Source organism: Anabrus simplex, chromosome 2 (genome assembly GCF_040414725.1).
Source record: "Anabrus simplex isolate iqAnaSimp1 chromosome 2, ASM4041472v1, whole genome shotgun sequence".
In the NCBI taxonomy this organism is placed as follows: Eukaryota; Metazoa; Arthropoda; class Insecta; order Orthoptera; family Tettigoniidae; genus Anabrus; species Anabrus simplex.
Genome location: NC_090266.1, coordinates 933776650 through 933801982, shown reverse-complemented (window position 1 = coordinate 933801982; position 25333 = coordinate 933776650). Strand labels below are relative to the sequence as shown.

At 40.9% G+C, this 25333-nt stretch overlaps 1 protein-coding gene across 2 annotated transcripts in view; it reads right to left on the bottom strand.

Annotated features, from left to right (window-relative positions):
* The window catches only part of LOC136864563 (cyclin-dependent kinase 11B), a 434451-nt gene extending 418315 nt beyond the window's left edge, over nucleotides 1-16136 (bottom strand). For both annotated transcript variants that reach the window (XM_067141707.2, XM_067141708.2), the window contains exon 1: nucleotides 15731-16136. In XM_067141707.2, the coding sequence (XP_066997808.2) occupies nucleotides 15731-15855 (125 nt within the window). In that variant the 5' untranslated portion in view covers nucleotides 15856-16136. The remainder of the gene's footprint in view (nucleotides 1-15730) is intronic.
* Between the last annotated feature and the right edge of the window lie 9197 nt (nucleotides 16137-25333).

The window sequence follows — 25333 nt, the reverse complement described above, 5'->3', positions numbered from 1 at the left end:
TACACCAGTCTTGGCCATTCCAATAGTTCATCATAGAAGAATCTAGCATCATGGCTAACATATTTCACCACCTTTTTTATGTCATCAAGTTTGTTTGCATTAATGGGAATTTTATCATCATAGGCTTTGATGTTTGGCATAGTTATCCCTGAAAAAAGTTTTGGTTTCCCTAAGAATAATGTATGTTTAATGGGAGAGTTGATGTAGATTGCTGCTTCAACTACCCCTACTTTTGCAGTTTTATATGTAAACTGTTCAAAGCTTGCAGGTGTGAATTGCTGTTTCTGGTTTCTCTGCAGATTTTTAGTTTGCACAGACGGTACAGTTTTCTTAAAGAAGAGCAGCCACCAATTATCGAAGTTAAGTATTTCTTCTGTTTTCACCATATGAACTTCAATGTTTTTCTTGCTATTTGCTAATATCCCTACGTATTCCATTGGAGTGTAAATATGATCACTTTTTTTAATCTTCTTTTTCAATACTCCAAAATTCCTGTCGCATGGCAAAAACGAATGCCCGCGATCAGGAAATCTATGGACAATGGACTGGAATCTCCCATTGGCTGTCAAGGCCATGCACATTCTGATCATCGTGTGGTTCTTGTTCTGACCTGGACAGCCATCAGAGAATAAGTTGACATGTTTAATATGTTTGGGCACATAATTTTCAAAGTAATGCGACAGGAATGAACAAACTTCGTTTGCACCCTTTTTCCCTTCTCCTTCATGATACAGGTAAATTACAGATTTGTCCGTCTTAATATCATGCACATTGAAAATATTTACCCAGAGTTGCCAAAAATAGAATATATCTTGCACAGGAATGTTAGGGAGTGGAAGATTCTGCATGAAATCAAAAGCCAAAGCACATGTCCCATCGTTCACATTATATAAGGTCTTCATGCTGTGTAGGGAACTGTAAAATTTCCGACTCCGGCGAAGATGTACTTCCAGCTCTGCTTCGGCTGCTAATTTAACACTGTATTTAAGTGAGGACTCTATTTTAGCATTAAGCTCTTCACATAAAGAACGTGTCTATTTGCGCTCTTCCGAAACGATAATTAAAATTATCACGGAAGTACTGCCCGTAAAAATCATATCTGACTTTAGTTTCTGGGTGTGTAGTGCAGTACATTTCATGCATTTCTTTAACATCCAATCTGGCATCTAAATATTGCGTTTCTTTCCCAGTATAATACGAAGATTTTACCGGGAATGAACTGATGTGCTCATCAATCCTCTGAGTCACATTTGCAGGAATCTTGTTCACAGCTGATGTTCTGCCCCTCTTGTCTATCGGTTGTTCACCCCTAAGCAGACTTCGTGTCAAATTAAACACTCGTTTTGTCCCTATAGCGTGTAAGCTACAGAAAGCTTGACGACAGACCATTGTCCTAAACGCCCCATCCATAACAAAATATTGAAAATGTTTTTCTAACAATAGAATTCAGAGAATTGTATTGAGTATTCCTTCAGTCCAAAAACCTCACTGAATATGCAGCAGAACTAACTATAAATAACTACAATTCTCTAAGCAGACTGGTACAGTCACGTGACTTCGGACGGGCCTCCACCACTCACTCCGGGGTCTGCTGTGTCTTTTGTCACCCCGGGCTTTTCTTGTTTGTACATGATCGAGGCCAAAATCACCTTGAAGGGGATGAGGGGGCGGGGAGGTAAGAAAAATTAACAACATCTAGTCTTAGATTAAAAACTTATTGCCTGAAACACTTGTGATAACATATCCAAACACTTTTTTAAAATATAATCCTCATGTTAACATGCTATCTCAGATTTACTGAGAAAAAATTATTCCAGTCTTCTTGTAGTATCGCGTCTTGTTAAAGAGATTCTGAGTAATATGCATATGAAGAAAACTGGTGATGTTAACAGTGAAATTTCACCCCTCATTACAGAGCTTGCTTATAGATAGGTGCAATTACTGCTTTTGTCCAATCTGAAGGTACCTTACCAACACTCCATGCTAATTTTACTACTCTATGAAGCCTTTCATCCCTGCCTTCCCACTATACTTCACCATTTCAGGACTAATTTCATCTATTCCTGCTGCTTTATGACAATGGAGTTTATTTACCATCCTTTCCACTTCCTCAAGAGTAATTTCACCATCATTTTCCTCCTCCCCATGAGCTTGGCTGTTCGCAACACCACCAGGATGATTTCCTTTTACAGTGAGAAGATGTTCAAAATATTCCCTCCACCTCTCCAGTGATTCCCTGGGATCTATTATGAATTCACCTGAATTACTCAAAACACTGTTCATTTCCTTTTTCTCTCCCTTCCTAAGATCCTTTATTACTGACCAGAAAAGTTTCCCTGCTGCTTAATTTAGCCTTTCCAAGTTATTACCAAAATCTTCCCATGACTTCTTTTCGGATTCAACAACTATTTGTTTCGCTCTGTTTCTTTCATCTACGTACAAATCCCTGTCTGCCTCGGCCCTTGTTTGGAGCCATTTCTGATAAGTAGGGCTCGGATTCGAGCATATTAGCATGGTTTTTTCCTGAATAGTACACACTGAAAGAAGCCTTTCGGTGGTATTTTCATCTCTCTGGGACCAACAGAATGTAAATTTATCGAGCATATAAATGCATAAAACCGCAGTTTTCAGAATAGAAGCATATAAATGCATAATCTTGTGGTTTTCGTCTAAATATTTTTTTTCTTCGAATTCACCCCTGAATTCGGGCTCTGACCATCCTTAAGGTTCTAAAATAGAAATAATTATTGAAAAGCCTATCTGGTTCGAATACAGAACCGCAGGTTTTTAACCTTTAGTGAGGTCATTCACACACCCTAATTGGCCTCTGCCGGATTAGTGTGTGACTCGTCAAATAAGTGATGGAAGCCCCAAGCATCCTTTCACTTTGAAATGTGAGGTATTTTAGTGGTGTGCCCATTTTGGGAACCAGTATTGTTTAGGTGGCTTTTCCCATGAAGTGGTGGAAGATCCGACCCGGTCAAGTCAAGTTTCTGCATTCTACTCTCAGTTCTCAGTTCGTAATAGTATCCGTACGTACCTATCGAGTTCTTGTGATTTCTAACTATGAGATGCCTAAATTTAAGGAATCCCTGAGTGTTTTACACCGACGATGTGCAAAGGAAGACCCTGACTCGTTTTCAACTGAGGGGAAAATTCTTTTCTGCAAAATGTGCGAAAAAGAAACATTTTGACAATTGACATTTTCACATCTACGTTCGTAAAGATATTACTGGTCAAACGGTTGAAATTTCAAGTACGCCGTATGTGCAGCATACAGTGCCTACCTGCTAGGTAAGTAGAGATAAGTCTTAAGAATTCGGAGTGTAGACCCGTTAGATCCTCAGATTTTACATTTCCGATATGGAAATTGACGTTTGGATTTGCTGATTTTTCATGGGATCGTTGAGAGGGTAGTCGTATTTCTACTGCAATATTTGAAAATAATTTCATAGTCCACAATGCTTTATTTTTGCTCATTCAATGTACTTTTTTCTCACTTATGCGTACCTACCTATTTATTTTCAGATCAAGATTTTGAAGTGTTTTCAATTTTCCCAACATAAAGCCACAAGTGGGCACTCAGCCAAAGTTGAAGAATTTAATAAAAGGAAATCGAAGAAACAAGCACCGATACAACCTTTGTTCAATCAGCAACAGCACTCGGACGAGTTCTCTTCCAGAGTTTGTAGGGCGTTTCTAAGCGCCAACATACCCCTCTACAAGGTCGAACATGCTGAGATTAGAGCTCTCTTCAAGGACTTTGCAGGAAGAGAGTTGTCTCATGAGTCGACCCGACGTAAAAATTATGTTTCTTCAGAGTATGAAAAGGTATGAATTCATGCACAATTGCCGTATTCCGCATTCCCGTTTAAACAATTTAGAAGTAATTTTAACATGGATCTGGCTCTGTCATAATGAAGGTTATCTCTCGATAATACCTTCATTCCACGAAGAATATTCATTCAGGTACTTTCTTCACCAAGTTCTACACGCAATCAGGGACAACATCGGGTGCCACCCAATTTGGTTATCTATCGACGAGACCACAGACAGTTGTGGAAGATACATGGCCAACGTTATTGTTGGAAAACTCAGTCCCAGTGAACCGGGGAAGGGCCACATAATTCTGTACAGGGAGCTAGATGTGACAAACCATGGTACCATTGTGTGAACAGTGCAAGCAGCACTGCGTAAGTATATTTTTGTTCATTTATTTTTCGAGCATTTTGCCAAAGAAGAATAAGTACAGTCTGGCTATAATTTCAATGCATTCTACGTATACTCAGTGAAGACTCTGATAGTTCTAAAAGTTAAATATCTCTTACAGTCGTACGACACGTCAGAATCCCATTAACTGAACGGTTCACCCTTCATTTCATGCATTCCAGTCTCAGACTTAATGTGGCCAACCTTTCCAGATGAGGAGGTAAACAAAGTAATCACATTGGTGACCGACACTGCTCCCTACATGATTAAGGCTGGGAAGAGCCTCAAGCTTCTCTACCCGAAGATGTTACATGTTACTTGTCTTACCCATGCAATGCACAGAGTTGCCAAAGAGCTGCGCGAAAAATCATCCAGCGTCAACAGTGGCATTTCCTCAGTGAAGAAAATTTTCGTCAAGGCTCCTTCTCGCGTCCGTGCCTTTAAGACGATGCATCCAGAGCTCCCTTTACCTCCCGAGCCCATATTGACGCGATGGGGAACTTGGATCTTGGCTGCCTTGTATTACGCTGAAAATTATAGGGCAACTGAAGAGGTAAGACTAGTCGAAATGTTTAAAATCTTCTCATTTTCGAGGTTTTCTCTATCATTCTTTTTGTATATTTTATCTTTACTCCATCATACGGCGCCTAATTTTGTCATTTTCTCAGTTATTCTCCTCGGCTAATGTTTTTCATTTATATTTTTTCCAGGTGATCAATACGTTTGATGAGGCGGACAGCAAGTACGTCACGAAAGCTAAGGCTGCTTTTAAAATGAAAGGCTTGATGCCATCCTTGACTTTCATAAAAGCCTACATGAGTGTCATTCCTGAGGCCATCCTAAAGTTGAAATCGCGAGGAATGGAGTTTGTTGAAGTGGTCGCTACAATACAAGGAGTCGTTCAAGAAGCCGACTCGTGGCCTGGAGAGACTGGGAAAACCGTGAAACAAGAATTGGAGTTCGTGCTGGCTCGAAATCCCGGTTGGAGTGCAGCGTTGGACCTGGAGAGGAAGCCGCGTGGCGATTCTGAACCGTCAGAGGATTTTCCGAACATCATTCAAGTACTTACCTCTCATGTCAGTTGACGTCGAAAGATCGTTCTCATCACTGAAACTTTTATTGACTGATTTAAGAAAATCATTCAAAACTAAAAATATAGAAAAAATTCTTGTTGTACAGAGCAATTCAGATCTACTTCATTGACTCGCCTAATTCTGAACATCTTGTAAATGAACTTTTAAACTGTAATTTTCATAAGAAAACTTCTCATATATATACTTGAAACTTGAATGTGAGTATATCGCAGTGTATCATACATACAATTAGAAAATAAAGCTTGTATACAAAGATATGTTTTTGGTTTTTAATGGTGTTTTTCGAGCATATTCTGTATATTTAACTGCATATAATGGTTTTTTGAGCATATCTATGGAGCATACAATGGGATTTTCGAGCATATCTATCGAGCATATAACACATGGTTTTCGAGCATATCTGGAGATTTTATCGAGCATATCGATCCGAGCCCTACTGATAAGCCTTCTTTTTACATTTACAAGCTGCTCTCACTTCATCATTCCACCAAGGTTTTCCTTTTCCCGTCTTTACACACAGTTGTTCCTAGACATTACCTTGCTGTTTCTACTAGAGCATCCCTGTATGCCACCCATTCACTTTCTATATCCTGAACCTGCTTACTGTTCACTGTTCAAAATTTCTCACTAATCATATACATGTACTTCTATCTAATATCCTCGTCCTGGTGATTTTCTACCCTTATTCGTTTGCAGACAGATTTCACTTTCTCTACCCTAGGCCTAGAGATACTTAGTTCACTACAGATCAGGTAGTGGTCTGTATCATCGAAAAATCCCCGGACAACTCGTACATTCCTAAAAGATTTCCTGAATTTGAAGTCGGTTAAGATATAGTCTATTATGGATCTGGTACCCCTAGCCTCCCATGTGTAGCGGTGAATAGCTTCATGCATGAATAATGTATTTGTAACTGCTAAACCCATACTAGCACAGAAGTCCAGCAAACGCTTCCCATTCCCATTTGCTTCCATATCTTCCCCACATTTACCAATCACCCTTTCGTATCCTTCAGTTCTATTCCCAACTCTCGCATTGAAATCACCCATTAGCACTATTCTATCCTTGCTGTTGACCCTGAGCACGATGTCACTCAATGCTTCATAAAACTTGTCACCTTCGTCCTCATCGGCACCCTCACATGGTGAATACACGGAGACAATTCTAGTCCTAAGTCCTCCAACTGACAAATCTACCCACATCATTCGCTCATTTACGTGCCTAACGGAAACTATGTTGTGTGCAATGGTATTCCTGATAAAGAGCCCTACCCCAGAATCTGCCCTTCCGTTTCTAACACCCGTCAAGTACACTTTACAATCTCCTATCTCTTCCTCGTTATCTCCCCTTACCCGAATATCACTTACTCCTAGCACATCCAGATGCATCCTCTTTGCTGACTCAGCCAGTTCTACTTTCTTTCTTCCATAAGCCCCATTAATAATGATAGCTCTCCACCAAATTCCATTTTGTTCGCCAAGTTGTTTCCAAGGAGTCCCTCGCCTGTCAAATGGGAGTGGGACTCCGTTACTCCCATAGGTCCGAGGCTTGCTTAAAATGTTCTGAGCTCGGTAAATTCAAGAAGCGCAGGATGTGACCCTACTTGCACATAGACCAAGTGAGGATCTCTCCTCTAACGGGTTATGGACCACCAGTGAATTGTATAGTCCTAGCCGCCTGAGCACAAGGAGGGCCATGACTCAGAATATGTCCGAGATGCCCACTCCCATTCCACAGCAACTGGTATCCCGACTCTCAGGACCACTTACTAGGCCACTCAGCCGTTGCCCATGGTTCACGAACTAGGACGTGACTACAGTAACCCACACCATGAAGCATTAAATACTATTAAAAATAATTTACTACTATTAAAAATAATTTATTCAGTATAAGCCCATAGATACAGTATATATGATTCAATTGTGCATTATACATGCTCAAAAAATGGTATTCTCTATATCTTGAAATTTTGATAACTCAAAATAAAATTGAGCTCCCGAGGTGATTTGAGATGTCAAGGTTCCACTGTACATTTCTTAAATAGATTTGTCAGTGCATAAATGTTAGGGTTGTTGTAGGTAAACCTTAGGTATTTCTCAGCCTTCTTCAGTTCTAATGACAAATTAGATTGTTGTTTAACTGTAAATTTATTGGTTATCTTATTTATGTCATTCAAACTAAAAAAATTATAGAGGGCTTGTTTATGAATAAAGGAAAATTCTTCTTCTCGCTCAAGTTTAGAAAGGGGGATCTTATAACCCCTATTGATGAAACTATAACAGGCTGATATTTTCTGTGCCTCTGGGTGCAGGAAACTTTTTTTAATAGTAGTTAGCATGAAGGTAGGTTTTCAGTATATCTTAAAGGAGATGCAAAACCCTCTTTTTCATTCTCCAAAGTGAATTTTTTTTTTTTTAATTGGCTTTACGTCACTCCGACACAGATAGGTCTTATGGCGATGGGATAGGAATGGCTAAGGAGTGGAAAGGAAGGGGCCGTGGCCTTAAGGTACAGCCCCAGCATTTGCCTGGTGTGAAAATGGGAAACCATCTTCAGGGCTGCTGAAAGTGGGGCTTGAACCCACTATCTCCTGGATGCAACCTCAGAGCTGTGCACCCCTAACTGCACGGCCAACTCGCCCAGTAAAGTGAATTTTATTTTGGGGTCTAAAGTATTTAAGATATTTAGGACGTTGTTACTGCCATTATGTCTGCAATCTATTATTGCATAAATATCATCTACGTAGCATGTCCACAGGTCTAATCCCTCTATTTCGCCCATAATTTGTGTGCACTCGAGATGATCTAGATAAATGCCAGCCAAAATGCCTGAGGCCGGTGCTCCCATGGGAAGAAATTTTAGACAATAAATCTTATTATTGAAAGAAAAATAATTATGTTCGAGTACAAACTTGAGAATATTTATGAAGTCTTCAATTTCTGGTAACTAATTCGGTTATCCTCCTCTGCGAACCATGTGACCTTGCCGCGGTGGGGAGGCTTGCGTGTCCCAATGATGCAGATACCCGAGCCGCAGGTGCAACCATATCGGATGGGTATCTGTTGAGAGACCAGACTAACGAATGGTTCATCGAAAGGGCGGTAGCAGCCTTTCGGTAGTTGCAAGGGCGGCAGTCTGAATGATTGACTGATACGGCCTTGTAATAATACTCAACATGGCTTAGCTGTGTTGATACAGCTACACGGCTGAAAGCAACGGGAAACTACAGCCGTAACAAACTCCCGAGGACATGCAGCTCTCTCTGTATGAATGATGTACTGATGATGGCTTCCTCCCGGGTAAAATATTCCGGAGGTAAACTAGTCCCCCATTCGGATCTCCGGTGGGGACTACACGAGAGGGGGCGATCATCAGGAAGATGGATACTGACATTCTGCGAGTCGGAGCGTGGAATGTTAGAAGTTTGAATCGTTGTGGTAGGTTAGAGAATCTGAAAAGGGAGATGGATAGGCTAAAGTTAGATGTAGTTGGCATAAGTGAAGTACATTGGCAGGAAGAACAAGATTTTTGGTCAGGCGACTACCGAATTATCAACACAAAATCAAACAGAGGAAATGCAGGAGTTGGTTTAATAATGAATAAGAAAATAAGGCAGCGGGTAAGCTACTACGACCAGCATAGTGAAAGAATTATTGTCGTCAAGATAGACACCAAACCAATGCCCACCACAATAGTGCAGGTCTATATGCCTACTAGTTCAGCGGATGATGAAGAAATCGAAAGAATATATGAGGAGATAGAAGATTTAATACAATATGTAAAAGGTGACGAGAATCTAATTGTGATGGGAGACTGGAATGCAGTGGTAGGCCAAGGAAGAGAAGGTAGTACAGTAGGAGAATTTGGACTGGGACGAAGGAACGAAAGAGGAAGTCGTCTGGTTGAATTCTGCACTGATCATAATTTAGTCCTTGCCAATACTTGGTTCAAACACCACAAACGACGGCTGTATACGTGGACGAGACCTGGAGACACTGGAAGGTATCAAATAGACTTCATTATGATTAGGCAGAGATTCAGAAACCAGGTGTTGGATTGCAAAACTTTCCCAGGAGCAGACGTGGACTCTGACCACAACTTGTTGGTTATGAAATGCCATCTGAAGTTGAAGAAATTGAAGAAAGGAAAGAATGCAAAAAGATGGGATCTAGACAAGTTGAAAGAAAAGAATGTGAGGGATTGTTTCAAGGAACATGTTGCACAAGGACTTAATGAAAAGGCTGAAGGAAACACTATGGAGGAAGAGTGGAGAGTCATGAAAAATGAAGTCAGTAGGGCTGCTGAAGAAATGTTAGGAAGGAAGAAAAGATCAACTAAGAATCAGTGGATAACTCAGGAAATACTAGACCTGATTGATGAACGACGAAAATACAAGAATGCTAGAAATGAAGAGGGCAGAAAAGGATACAGGCGATTAAAGAATGAAGTGGATAGAAAGTGCAAGGCAGCTAAGGAAGAATGGCTGAAGGAGAAATGCAAGGATGTCGAAGGCTGTATGGTCCTAGGAAAGGTAGATGCTGCATACAGGAAAATCAAGGAAACCTTTGGAGAAAGGAAATCTAGGTGTATGAATATTAAGAGCTCAGATGGAAAACCACTTCTAGGGAAAGAAGACAAAGCAGAAAGATGGCAGGAGCATATCCAACAGTTGTATCAAGGTAAAGATGTAGATAATTTGGTTCTGGAACATGAAGAGGTTGTTGATGCTGATGAAAAGGGAGACCCAATTTTGAGGTCAGAGTTTGACAGAGCTGTGAGTGATCTCAATAGGAACAAGGCACCTGGAATTGATGACATTCCCTCTGAATTACTGACTGCCTTAGGAGAAACCAGCATGGCCAGGTTATTTCATTTAGTCTGCAAGATGTATGAGACAGGAGAAGTCCCATCCGATTTTCAGCAGAATGTTGTTATACCTATTCCCAAGAAAGCCGGTGCTGACAGGTGTGAAAACTACCGCACCATTAGTTTAGTATCTCATGCCTGCAAAATTTTAACATGTATTATTTACAGAAGAATGGAAAAACAAGTTGAAGCTGAGTTGGGAGAAGATCAATTTGGCTTCAGAAGAAATGTAGGAACACGTGAAGCTATCCTGACTTTACATCTGATCTTAGAGGATCGAATCAAGAAGGACAAGCCCACGTACATGGCATTCGTAGATCTAGAAAAGGCATTCGATAATGTTGATTGGACCAAGCTATTTATGATTCTGAAGATGATAGGGATCAGATACCGAGAACGAAGAATTATCTACAATCTGTATAAAAATCAGTCTGCAGTGATAAGAATCGAGGGCTTTGAAAAAGAAGCAGCAATCCAGAAAGGAGTGAGGCAAGGCTGCAGTTTGTCCCCTCTCCTTTTCAATGTTTACATAGAACAGGCAGTAAAGAAAATCAAAGAGAAATTTGGAAAGGGAATCACAGTCCAAGGAGAGGAAATCAAAACCTTGAGATTTGCCGATGATATTGTTATTTTATCTGAGGCTGCAGAAGATCTCGAGAAGTTGCTGAATGGTATGGATGAAGTCTTGGGTAAGGAGTACAAGATGAAAATAAATAAGTCCAAAACAAAAGTAATGGAGTGCAGTCGAACGAAGGCAGGTGATGCAGGAAATATTAGATTAGGAAATGAAGTCTTAAAGGAAGTAGATGAATATTGTTACTTGGGTAGTAAAATAACTAATGATGGCAGAAGTAAGGAGGACATAAAATGCAGACTAGCACAAGCAAGGAAGAGCTTTCTTAAGAAAAGAAATTTGCTCACTTCAAACACTGATATCGGAATTAGAAAGATTTTTTTGAAGACTTTCGTGTGGAGCGTGGCATTGTATGGAAGTGAAACATGGACGATAACTGGCTCAGAAAGAAAGAGAATAGAAGCTTTTGAAATGTGGTGTTACAGAAGAATGCTGAAGGTGAGATGGATAGATCGAATCACGAACGAAGAGATACTGAATCGAATTGGTGAGAGGAGATCGATTTGGCTAAATTTGATGAGAAGAAGAGATAGAATGTTAGGACACAAGACACCCAGGACTTGTTCAGTTGGTTTTTGAAGGAAGTGTAGGGGGTAAGAACGGTAGGGGTAGACCAAGATATGAATATGACAAGCAGATTAGAGCAGATGTAGGATGCAATAGTTACGTAGAAATGAAAAGGTTAGCACAGGATAGGGTGGCATGGAGAGCTGCATCAAACCAATCTATGGACTGATGACTCAAACAACAACAATTCGATTATGTTCCATTAGATCCTTTTTGATGATATTATCTCTTCTATAGGAATGTTGGTGTTTTTTGATGATAATGATTGTCTCTTCTATAGGAACGTCAGTACGGACCATGAGGTTGATAGTCTGCAACCCGAAGGGGATAGCAGATGTTCTAGACGGCAACACCGTCTCTTAGGCTAGGGAGATTGATACAGGGAAGGAGATGTTCACAGAATGTGAGGGGGGTGGCAGCCATGGCCTATACTAGGAACTGTCTTGGCATTCGCCTTAGTGCAGGAGAATGGAAAACCATTCTCTCAGGACCACCAACAGTGGGAACCTGCCCCTCTCCGTCTCCCAAATGCAATGGTGCAGAACCACAGCAGAGCCGCAGCCACCCCTCTTCTGCTCAGTTGGTCGGTCGGAGTACAGAGCCATCGAACCACGGACCAGCCGTGGCCACCTGTAGGCCGAAGCCCACTCTGCAACCTCCGACCGTGTATGATATTTCTGATAGTGTACATAAAATACCATGCACAAAACTTAGAAACAAAAAGGAGAAACACTAGCCTACTCTAAAACCATCCGAGAACACTACACAGCTACAACAGAGAAGTTACCAAACGATAATAGAAAAAATATAACAAGAAAGTAAAAAAAAATTGCATACATATTGAGAAATAAACTTTAACAACAAATTAAGATAGTATGGCTCCTCTTCAAGTGCACATCTTTCCTGCTCTGTGGTCTCTTTTTGCAACAAAAGATTTTCTATATCAACAGTTGCTCCCTCGTGACCAAACTTTCACCATGCACGGGACGACTGCCCTTCGTTTACTTCTTGCGGAGGATGTATTCGGGCAGTGCACAAGGCTGCCAACCTATTCACTTAGAAACTAAGCCCCCAGGATAGAGCCATGAAGTCTGGACAAGACCACTGGTCTGGACTGGCAAGTGTAGGGCCTGGACAAGACCACTGCTCTGGATAAGTTAGGGTAAGGCCTGGACAAGACCAGTGATATGGGGACAAGCAAAGGAGTCTGGTTAGAGCCGCGATGCAGCAGCCTTGTGCCTCTAGTTTCCTGTGGAAACACCATTAGTCTGGACTGGTTGGGGTAGCACCTGGACAAGACCATTGGTCTGAACTGGTTAGGGTACGACTTGGACAAGACCATTAGTCTGGATTGGTTAGGGTAGAACGTGGACAAGAACACTGGTCTGGACTGGTTAGAGTAGGTGCTGAAGGCGGTAAGTTTCATATAACATTATTGCTGTTCTGTAGCCTATTCTACATTGTTTCCTCCACATTTTCCACTTACTTGTGCTTTTATTCTGCCGCGGTTGTAATGGAATGTCATTATCATGACTGACGGGAATGAGGTCACGTGCCACTTTACGTCGGTCAATAGGAATGCAAGTAGCCACTTCGGCAATGGAAAATGGCGTGCAATGTTCTTCATTAGGCTATAAAATAATGTACTTCTGGGACATCGCAATGAACACATCTCCCCTTTGACGCTCATTCCAAGTAAGATTTCATTAATTTAGACTTCCTTATAATGTCAGAAACATGTCAAACGTTTACCTTTTCTATATATGTAATTCAGGCATTTAGCACATCAGTGTGGTTGGCGTCAAGAAGCCCTTGTAGTACCGAAGGTCATGATTAAATCACAAGAACTAACATCTCCTGCTACTGAGATCGATCTAATTTGTCAAAAACAGTTTTTCTCCAACTACTCTGCACACTGCAGCTGAGTGGCAAATAAAATCTCAATCAATTTCCGAGCTTCCATCTCCGGGAGGGGGGGCCTCACTGAAACATTTGGAATCTCTATTTTGTTCAAACAACCTATGGTCAAAGATAAGTGGAAAGGAAACTGTATGTCTTCATATTGTAGAGGATGTAATGCGTGAAGTTTAATATTGACAAACTACTGATACTACAATTGAAGAACCGGTTTAATGAAGATGTTAAAAGAAAATTCATACAATTGCTACACAGCCAAATTTATTTATTTATTATTTCTTAACGAAAAACAAAATTCAATAATGATCATGTTATTGGCTTTAGGTCTCACTACCTACTTTTACAGTTTTCGAAGACATCAAGGTGCCGGAATTCAGTCCCGCTGGAGTTCTTGTACCTGCCAATCACGGTGTAAGGATAATGGTGAGGCAGTGCGCAGGTACCATCTCCTCACTCTCATGCTGATGACATCACGCTGGGAGCTCCAGTCTTGTATTGTGACACAGCACAGAGCATTTGAGATGGCTTTCGTCTTAATAATATAACTTGAGACATTAATAACTTATTTACTATATTATTGTACGCACGTGGTATAACTGATAATGCTGAAGTAATGCTATGCTTCTAAATAATATTAATAGTCCGTTTAGGAGATATATTATTTTCTTACATTGGTAAATTTCGACACTTTACGATCCAATTTTCTTTGTGAATCGCTTAAGCTTATTTTTCTGTTAAGTCACGCAACCTTATATATGTTCGAGCTTGAGCTAAACAGTGAACAACCTCATATGGAACATTAATATGAGGCAATTTTTCCATTGTGATTTTGGTTAATTAATTGAATATAAGCATATCACTCGATAGCAGATTGCCACAAAATCTATAAAATTCAGCGTCCATTGTTGTTGCAACTTCCATAAGTTCATTCCAGGGATACAGAAATAAACTGGAATCAATCTGAACTGTCATTAATGGGTTCAAGTTGTTGAGATAAGGTTCCCAAGTTATTTGACCCTGAATCAGTGTGCTACATATCCTGTGATGTATTTTAAACCTTTGTGGTTCATTCCATCCCTAAAATCTGCAAGATCAAATTCATCTAACAAACCACTGTGTTCTTAGGTCATTTCAAAACATCTCATGTCCATTTCGTTCAACAAATCAACTAGAAACCACTTCTTCGTCAGGAACTTCCACGATATCAGGAATATGTTTGGCAACATTTACTAACACAGTCTGCTTAGAACAAGTGTCTGTTTCTCTTTGCACTGGTTTATTTAGAGTGAAAACTAAAGCCAAGTGCTTGCCCCAAATGCACCATCTCAATCTATCTTTTATGTTCACAAGACTTGTAGTTTAACATTTGCTGTCATAGTGGAATTTCAAAACTGCCTTCATTGAAGTGAAGAGAGCATACAGAAGCTAATAATAATCTCCAGTTGTAAATGTTACCTGGTTTGTCTATTCATTTCTATAATTATATCATATTTATAGCCTGAAAATTCATGTACAAATGTTTCAATTTTAATGAGAAATAATTTTATGAATATATTACCGCTATGCAGCTTAATTGTCATGTTACCTACAACAAACGTTGTAGGACCTACTTTCAGAAACCATAACTTGCCCTGCTTTAAATTAAACTTGTCCTCCTTTCGAAAAGCACTCACACACAAGCTCGCTATATCTTTGTCCTCTGGAAATCCAAATATCTTTTAATCGACCCTTTTGTTTTCTTGCAGTGGTTGTTGGAACCACACATAGCACAACCTGGCATTGTATCACATGTTCCTTTTACAGAGAATCAGAAATACTTTCCCTAGCAATGCACACAACTATACACATAAACATATTTCAATCGACTGTGAATTAGACGTGCAGTTCTCCTGCCTCGCCAGAACTCCCAGCTGCTCCCAGCATGTCGTCATACGCAAAATGGAACAAAATTCATTCAGTGATCCGCCTCACCATTATACTTACACCATGGTGCCAATGAATCTACCAACACAAGGCTGACGTATTTGAGCACCTTCAAATACCAATGGACTGAACCAGGATCAACCCTGTGAAGTTGAGGAAGAAAGCCAGCGCCTCAACCGTCTGGGCCACTCAGCCCGGCGAAAACAAAATTCCTCTTTAAGACTGAACTAATAATTCACCAAATTAAAATGCCATTGAAAATGAGTAGCAATATCTGAAACGGGAAGTTGGTAAAGAATGTCTAACAACTAAACTCCAGCTAAAGGGTCACCCGCATCACTCCTCTAAAATAAATTCCAAATAAGATCTGCATCCCTTCAACTCCTTTTGAATCTCCTAAACAGATCCAGACGAGGAGCGCAATGAAGCGCACCGGTACCAGTACTGGAACTCCTCCCCCACCTCCACCCACTACTTGTAAGATGTGAATACTCAGTGATAGAATCTACATGAATCTTACGTGAAAGAATTCTCTTCCATATCCTTGGAGAGAGGCAGTGGAGATGGTTTCCTCGGACTTGTCAATTCACCGTCTTCACTCTGATCGCCTACTTCCATATCACAGCCCTCATTTTCTGAAGACATCGGTACGACACTCAAAATACAGTTCAGAACCACGAAGAGTGCAGGCTTATCCCGTACGTCAGTCCTAAACTAAATTTAAATCCATTAAGAGGTTAACAGTGCAAGTAAAAGAGCTGTCTTCAAAAATACCCAAATCCACACAGAACTAAAGAATGTCTGGAAAGCAGTCTCTCTCATGAAGTCGGGGTAATTGTAGTAACTAGACCCACTTTTTACACATCGGTTCTAATAAAACACAAGTTCACTTGAAACAAAATCCTAACCCTATACGCCATGCTACTCAAAACATTTTTTAAACATGGAACCAGAGAGTGTATAGCCTTTGGTCCTGACTAAAGATCATTATTCTAAGTAAGAATTTGTCCTGACCAAAGTTCATGGTTCTAAGTATCGTGATAATATTCCCCAAAAAGGTTCAAATAACCTACCTTCCCAATTTTCTAGGATAATGCGGATATGTTCTCCAGTAAGCAAACTTAATACCATACTAAGAATTGCATAGTGTAGATACGAGGCAATTTTGATGTTCATGAAGGAGTGCAACAATATCTAATTAGTAGTTAACCCAAATTTTTATATTAATAATCATAGTACTACAATATATGCGTTACCTATAAATCCGACGAAGTGTCTGGGGACCTTTACACGTCTAAGTGGCTGGGTTACGCTTGAGACGTGCTCGGCTTGTTACCTACGCTCTAATAGTAGACTTTGGAATGCAATAATGAAAAAGTGGCGAATTTCTACTTCACCATTCAGCAACTAGGATCGCATTCTTGCACCCTTGCGTTCGAATGACCGTATATGGAGAACCCTTTATGTTCAGACAGATCTTGCAAGGTTTTTGTAATGATAGATATTTTGAGCTGCGGCAATTACTCATCCTCGCGACTTTCATTGCCTTCTGTCTTTTTCATTCATCTGGGACTCTCTTGATTGTAGTACGCTGATTCGTACAGCGCAGGCCTCCCTTTGATCTCACAGTTCAACATTGCGATGTTTTGATGCCACAGTAATCCAGTATGGAGCGTTGTTTCGATTGTGTTAAGGCCCAACCTTGCATCCATTGTATCTCGCTTGGCGTCGTAGGTCACAGACGAAAAACTCGATGTCATAGCTTGTTAGGTTCCTCGTCAAGACACAATGAAAATGTAATTTACTCAAACCACAGTGGATTGCGTAGTCAATGCCTGACACGTTTCCTACGAGAATCATTACGCTTTATCCGGATGCATTTGCAGTTCCGTAATGTATGACAGGAAATTATTATATCCAACTGAGGCGTTCATCTTAAATTCTGAAAACTGTCAATTTGTAATCATTCCTGGAATATCTCCCATATGAGCTGTTACAGGCGTCATGCGTATCGAACCATTTCATAAAATGCTCCTTAAAAATTGTTTATTTTAAACTGTCTCTTTCTTAGTGCTCCCGGGACAAACAACCTCCATGCTCTTCAAACCAAAGATTACTTCAGGCTTCGATCATATATCCATAGATGGCTGATGACGTCACATTCTTGAAGCAAAGACCTCAATCAGCTGACTGGTGGGTAGCTCGAGAGTTTTGAACATTGTGTTCATTCTCAGTGTAGTACGGGAGTAGGCTCAGTTTGGTGAGTCTCTTCACTTGTGTGTCTCGGTGCTGCATTGGGAGCGGTGAGAGGTTGTGAGTATCCTATTTGTTAATTTCCCACCTCCCTCCGGACCTCATGGCGGAGTCGAGTGGGGTCTCGGTATGGAGGAGGAAGCCATTGAAGTGGATAGCTGAGAATTCTCGATGGAAAACACATTGGTGCTTCCTGCACCCACCCAACCTAAAAGCCGGTCTCCACTGTTTAACATTTAACACCAACATGTTAAATTTAACATGTTACAGTTGACATGTATATTGTGATTGTGTATTCCAATTGACTTTGCATATTAACTCAGAATACTGAGTTAACACTTTTAACATGTTGGCGTGTTTTCCACTCCAAGTAGAAAACATGTCAAGTCAATTCGTTGTTCGTGCGATGTCGGCACAGCTTCGGCAACTTCCATGAAGTTTCCATGCCAACACATAACCTAAACGACGCAAACGTCCTGCTCCTCATGAAGTAGGATTATAATTACAACACTCCGCAACACTCCTTCTCTTTGTTATAAGCTACAAATACATTACACGCACGTGTGTCGTTCTCTCTGCACTATACTAAAATTACTCTGGACTTAATAAACGATATAATAGAAAGGCCTTATTTGTGGGATGTCTCATCAGAGGAATACAGATATAAAGCGAAGAAAGTTTGCAGGAACTCGAAAATATCTATAATTACTCCGCGAGTAAATCGAAAAAAGAAAAAATCTAGCGTCCCTCCGCTCCCAGTTCAGTCGAGAATTGCAGAAAGTTCAGAAAATTCGGTACGGTAGTCGGGAGCGGACGAAATTTATACTTCAAAGTGATTTGCTTTTGAAGCAATGAGCAGAATGAGGGGAGGAAATGTGCCTAATAAAACTGCATTTCTAAATCATAACAAGAAGCAACAGTGGCAATAACAAAGGCCAATTACTCTTCATCTGAGTCCATTGTCCTTATTTAAAAATACTAGACACCATCTAAATGTATTACCATAAATTGATATGATGAACTACCTGTATGTAAACAAAGGATGTCAAGTTTAACATGTTTATTAAGTGTGGACACAATGTTAAATGAAACAGTTCTTGACATTTAACATGCTGATGATGTCACCAGTTAACATTTAACACTTTTAACATTTAACATGTTGTTGTTAAATGTTAATCAGTGGAGACCGGCCTTAATAGTAACAGTGCACCATCTAACAATGTTGATTTATTTTCCCGTAAACCTGAAACACAGATATATGGTGATACACATACGGGCCCCTTTGTGGTATTCGTGGAGGCACTGGATGCCAGTAAGAAATTGAGAAGCATACATCCCATGGCGTTAGGAAAACTTTTTTATGATAGAAAATTTGAGGGTGTTACTCAAATAGCTAGGCGTGGTCGACAGAGGATACAGATTGAATTCCAGAATAGAAAAAAAGCTAATCAATTCCTCACCAACCCGGTCCTAAAAGAAAAACAGCTGAAAGCATTTATCCCTTCAACGGCTTTATATAAGATAGACGTGATCCGTGGTGTTGATAAGGATTTATCAGTGGACGAAATATGTAAGGTACGGTAGCTGAATCGACCGCCCCCATTGTAGTAGCTCAGCGCATGAAACGCCGCTCAGCTCAGGAAGGGAAGGTTCTTTACATTCCCACGGGCACCATTAAACTAACGTTTCAAAGTCAGACTCTACCCGCTTTCATTTCAATATATCGAGTGCGTACTCAGGTGGAACAATTTGTTTTTCAACCAATGATCTGCCGGCGCTGTCAAAGATATGGCCACACTAGAAAAAACTGTAGGGCTAAAAACCCGCGCTGCGCCAATTGCGCCCACGAGCATGAATCCACCGACTGTCAGAACTCGACCAGACTTTATCTCAACTGTTCAGAGGATCATTCAGTAGGATCGCTGCAATGTCCGGAACATAAGAGACAACAGGAAATTAAAAAAACGCAGCCTTGGAAGGAGTGACTTTCTCCTCAGATTCCTTTTTCACGCCGGACAACAGTAGATTCCGCCCACTTTTGTCTCTACAATACTTCCCTCCTCTCCCGAGTGCTCCTCAGGTTATCCAACCTCCACTGCCCCGAAAACGTAAATTTACGGTGGTAGTTTCCTCGCCCCCCCCCCTCGGTACGATCGGTCGCCTGGCTACGATCTACAAGGATATCGTTTAATCCTTAAAATGCCTCTCGCGGGCACAACAGCCCCTTCACCTCTATCCTCAGTATCCTGGAAGAAAGTACCGGATCCTACCAGACAGGTTGATTTGGCTGGGACCTCAAAACAAGGGCTCTCCCGGGATTCGAACAAGTTCGCGGAAGCCATTTCCGCTATGTCTGACAAACTATCAGCGTATGCAAGTGCAGCCACTAACGATGCCAAATGGTCCAAAATGCTCCTCACCCTGCAGGAGGAATTCCTGGCTATCTTCAATCCCTTCACTTCATCTGTTTCCCTCAATGAGAATTCTTCAATGGAACGCACATAGTGTCATCCCCAAAAGACACGAATTATTTTTACTAATTGATTCTTATCACCCTCACATCATTTTCTTGAGTGAAACATAGTTGGCGTCGAACAAACGTTTTACTATACCCCATTATACATGTCTGCGTCATGACAATTTTGGTTATGAAGGAGCTTGTATTTTAGTGTCAAACACCTTACAATTCTCGACGGTAGTTGTACCTTATAGCATACCTGTTACACAGGTGGTCGCGGTAGTAGTAGAAAACATATATTTTATTTCCATATATTGTCCCCCACGTATCCAATGCACATATGATAACTGGTCTACCTTTTCTTCGCAGCTCCCCCAACCCTTTATCGTAGGGGGAGACTTCAACGGGCACCACCAAAGTTGGGGATGCGAAGTTTCGTGCCCCAAGGTCAATAAAATAGCTAAAATAGCGTCCTTACTCCATTTACGTATTTTGAATGACGGCACCCCTACTAGGGTTACCGCCCCTCTAACAAATAAGAGTGCGGTTGATTTAACTCTGTGTTCGAGTACTTTGGCACACCGCATGGACTGGGAGGTCATAAAGGACACGCACGCCAGTGACCATTTCCATATTCTAATTGGATTGGCTGATAGCCTGACAGCAACATTTCTCCCGGTCAAATCGAGCAGACGAATGCGCCCGTTCAATACTTCCCATTTTCAACAGTTTCTAAATCAAAAATGTTCGGGTTTAAACGATCAACAGGTGTCTTATACATGTTTTACAGAAACTATCACTGAATATTTAAATCTCTGCCACCCGCTACAGCCGCATTTCCGGCCCAAATCCATTACCTATGCACGCTGGTGGGACGCGGAATGTGCAGATTTAATTTCGCGTAGGAAAACGGCTCTGCGTTGCTTTAGACGATTGGGCACATTACAATCGTATTTACATTATAAAGTACTGGTAGCGCAATCCAACAAGGTATTCAATGCAAAACGCCGCCTAGCTTGGAAAACTTTCATTGCCTCGCTCAATCGCCAGTCGCCGTCCAAAAAAATATGGCGAGCAATTGCAGGCCTATCAAACCGTCTCTTTAATACTACATCTAATATCCACTACAATATGGAGGCCTTGGAACAATTTTTCCATCAACTCACACCGGACTTTGTGACCCCACAATATAGCTTCACTGTTCCCGGTAGCTCTAACCAATTTTCGTCGCTCACGAACCCCATTGATATTCAAGAATTAAATCTGGTAATCCAAACATCCCATAATTCGACACCAGGACAGGATGAGATCTCGTACTCCATATTACAACAACTTCCCCTGTATGCTCGTCAGCATTTACTAACGATTTTCAATAATTGCCTCGAGACGACTCGAACCCCTGACACCTGGAACGCATTTTACCTCGTCCCTTTGTTGAAACCAGGTAGGAACCCTGTGCTACCTGACGGTTACAGGGGAATTTACCTGGGGCAATGCCTGAGAAAAATTTTCCAAAAAATCCTTCTGGAACGCCTTAAATGGTCTCTAAATTTTTATAATTTATGGCCAAAATTTCAGTTCGCCTTCCTTCCAGAGCGTTCTGCATCAGATGCTATTAACCTTTTGGTTACCGATATCGTGTTGGCACGATGTCGGAAGGAACCGTTGCTGGCCATTTTTTTATATCCGTGGAACTTATGATCATGTGGATCTTCACCTACTTTGCCAAAAATTGCTCAATTATAAATTTCCTCCCCACTTCATTAACTTGCTATTGAACATGCTGCTGCATCGATCCCTTCAACTGAAACATTTCCCAAAAATACCCGCACGTACGACTTCTACCGGGCTCCCTCAGGGGGATATTCCAAGTCCTATTTTATTCACAATATATTCCATGTCCCTAGGAAGAATTATTACGCGCAGGGCCCGTATGATCCAATTTGCAGACGATCTGGTATTCTATTTCAGCCTCCCATCAATTGACGAAATGTATTCGTCATTAAATCTTACACTTAAAGAATTTGGTAATTGGCTTATGGCTCATAATTTCGAAGTATCCTTAGATAAATGCCGTGCGGTGATTTTCTCCGGGGCTCGGCGCACGGATCATCCACCAATCCGATTCCAAGGCTTCACGATACCGATAGTACAGTCTACTAAGTACCTAGGTATTTACCTTGAGAGAAAATTACTTTGGCACGCCCAGGTTAACTACCTGGTGGGCAAGTTACTGCCCAAAAAAACACTGTTTTTTGCATTACGACAGCGGTCTTGGGGAGCTGATCCCACTACGATGCTTCTCTTATATCGTAATATTATTCGTTCCTCACTGGAGTATGGCTCGGGGTTTCTCGACATGGCGGCTAAGCAAAAACTTACCAAATTAGATTCGATTCAGGTCCAGTTTATTAAACTGTGTTTGGGGGCATTACCAGCATCACCAAACAATGCAACTCTGCTTGAGGCGGCGGAATTTCCATTGATATTGCGGAGAAAAATTATCACCACCAAGTTTCTGCTACGGAAGTTCTCTCTAACCTCACACCCTCTGCTACCTAAATTAGATTTACTAGTTCGCTACTTTCAAGAGAAAGGTACTCCTCTACACCGTTACCCAGCGTTAGCATGGGCCTATTGTCAATTTAGTTCTCTTCGTACTTCTATTTTGCGTATCCCGTCCCCAGTGCATTACATTATCACTTTCCAGGCTAACTATCCCGTCCCTGATATGATATTGCCTACATCTGGTAGTGACCCAACTGTTGGCCCGGCCCGGACACAAAGTGCTAGGAAATATATACATCGGAGTCTGTCTCCAGACGTTCACTCATTAGCTCCAATCTTATATACTGATGGATCCAAAATTTCCCACCCCCTGGGGTGGGGGCGGCTTTCTGCTCCCCGGATTTAAATATTTCTAAACAATTTGTCATTCCCCAGGAGTCTTCTATATTTATGGCGGAAGCGTTCGCTATCCGTCAAGCTCTACTGTACGTTAAATATTCCCAGCTAACTGCAGCAATTATTGCTTCTGACTCATTGAGTGTGCTACGCGCCTTACATAATCCCCGGTCCCGATCACATTGGTACGTTCAAAATATTCGTAAACTATGTTTCGATCTTCATCTACGAGACAAACGGGTTACCTTAATCTGGATTCCGGGACATTCAAACATAGCGGGTAATGAACTGACGGACCGCTTAGCTCAGGCAGCTGCGCACGGTCAGGGAGTGGCGTATCATTTGATGTTGCCGTTCATGGAATTTTGGAGTAGTTGTCTCTCACACATACGCCTGCTTTGGCAGACTGAATGGAGTGATCCCGCTTGTCGTACAGGTCGCCACTTGTATTCTATACTTCCGAATGTCCCGCGCTCTCCGTGGTTTCTGAAACACCCCTATACTAGACGTCAGATTACTACTATTATTCGTATGCTACTTAACCATATGTGTACATCGGATTACTTATTCCGCATGAAATTGGTAGAGTGTAACCTCTGCACATGTCGTACGTCGGTGGCTACTATTAATCATATTTTATTTCAGTGTCCGTTATTAGAAGTTAGTAGGCGTAAATGGTTACAATCTTGTTTTCGGAAACAATTCGCGTTACCCACGAAATTGACGTGTTGGATACTAGATCCCACTCCATATTCGGTAGCTGCCCTATACAATTTCCTTTTTGACAACAAAATATTCCTGTAGTTTCTGTCCCTTCCCCTACTCCTTAAGTGTGGACCCGGTTCTGTACGTGATTTGTAGAAGTCGCCAAGTACCAGCCGCTCTGGCGTGAAGCCTAGTACCTTGTGTCCCCGTGTTTTTTCCTGTGTGTAGGGTTTGTAGTTTCTTTCTATATTTACACTTACCTTTAGTATTAAAGTTTCAGCATCCTCTATCTTTTGGCTTTGTTTTTAGGATACGTGGCAGGGTATACCGCTCCCAAGAGAAGCCCATTAAATAACCAAGACAAGACAAGGCAAGACAACATTGTGTTATAGGCGAGAATAGTGATCAGCGTACCGGTACATAAAAGTGACTTTTAGCTACTGTTAATGAAGAGATGGTGCAATATTGGGTAGCGCATGGATAAAAGGTGACCTTCAAGAAAGGATCTGGCATTCCCATTAACTGGTAAGTAAATATTTACCTAAATTTCTCCGGTTTCTTAGACAATCACAGATTATGATGATGATGTAAGGGGTTTCATACAGTTGTTATCAGGTGTCTGTAGAATACGCACAATTACAGTACATGTAATTTATTTTATTGGTTACAGTTCCATTTTCCAGGTTACAACAATTTTGAATATTGTGGTTTAATTTATTTCAGTTTCCCTGCTGATGAGAAAAGAAAAAAGCAATGGGTAGTTACATTAAGAAGAGAGAATTTCTTGCCTGGAAAGCATTCAACATTATGCTCTAAGCATTTTTCACCGGAATGTTTGATAATGAAGCATTTGGTGTGGGAGTTAAACTGAAGCCAAATGCAGTACCAACAATTTTTAATTGTCCACCCCACTTTTTACCAGCTGAGAAGAGGAGAAAACCTCCAGTGAAGAGGGTCCTGTTGCATCAACAAGTTGTGTGTGAGCAGATTTTCTTATTTTTATTATTCTCCATACATTTAAGCAGGAATGTGGCCTGTCATCCTTATGTGAAATATTTGTGTTTAAGACATTTAACATACTGTTCAACTGCAACATCTACTGCAGCATATTAGGTTACTCTCATATTACACATAGGTAAGACATTTTTGTTGTTGACCCTTATAATTTTCATATTTTTTCAGTGTTCCTCAGGAAGGAGAGAATGAGTCTCTTCCTAAAACAAAGGTGTTCAGAAAATATTATATTGGTGATTACACTGAGGAAATGGTAAAGTCGCCAAGGAAAGCCCAGGCCTTCATGCAGGTTGCCAGGGAAGTTATTCATAAATCCCATAAGAAGCTAAAATTGGAAAGACAGGAGTGTCAGCGAGCTATTAATCAGTTGCAGAATGGGAAAGCCTTAGTAAACCATCTGAAGGAGAAAATGATGATAACTGAAGATGCTGCTTGCACGCTTGAGGTAAGAAAACAACAGCTTAAATATTTTTTTCGGCTTCCCTATAACCGCATAGCCTTAGGTAGTTCTATTTGAGGATCCAACCAGACAAACAGGTAGACAGACACACATACATAAAATTTAGAGCCTTTAGAAGCCTGTAATTTGTTCTTATTGTATCACAATCTCTGTTAAATATTTCAAGAATAATGTAATACAATAAATTGACTTCTGAAAAGGCATAATGTACCTTTTAACTTCCATTGTTCCAGAAATGTCTTTCTCCTGCTGCTGCCCAACTTCTGATGCGAACAAAGGATGGTGATCTAAGATCAGAGTATCCTCCTGAACTACTCTCCTTTGCAATT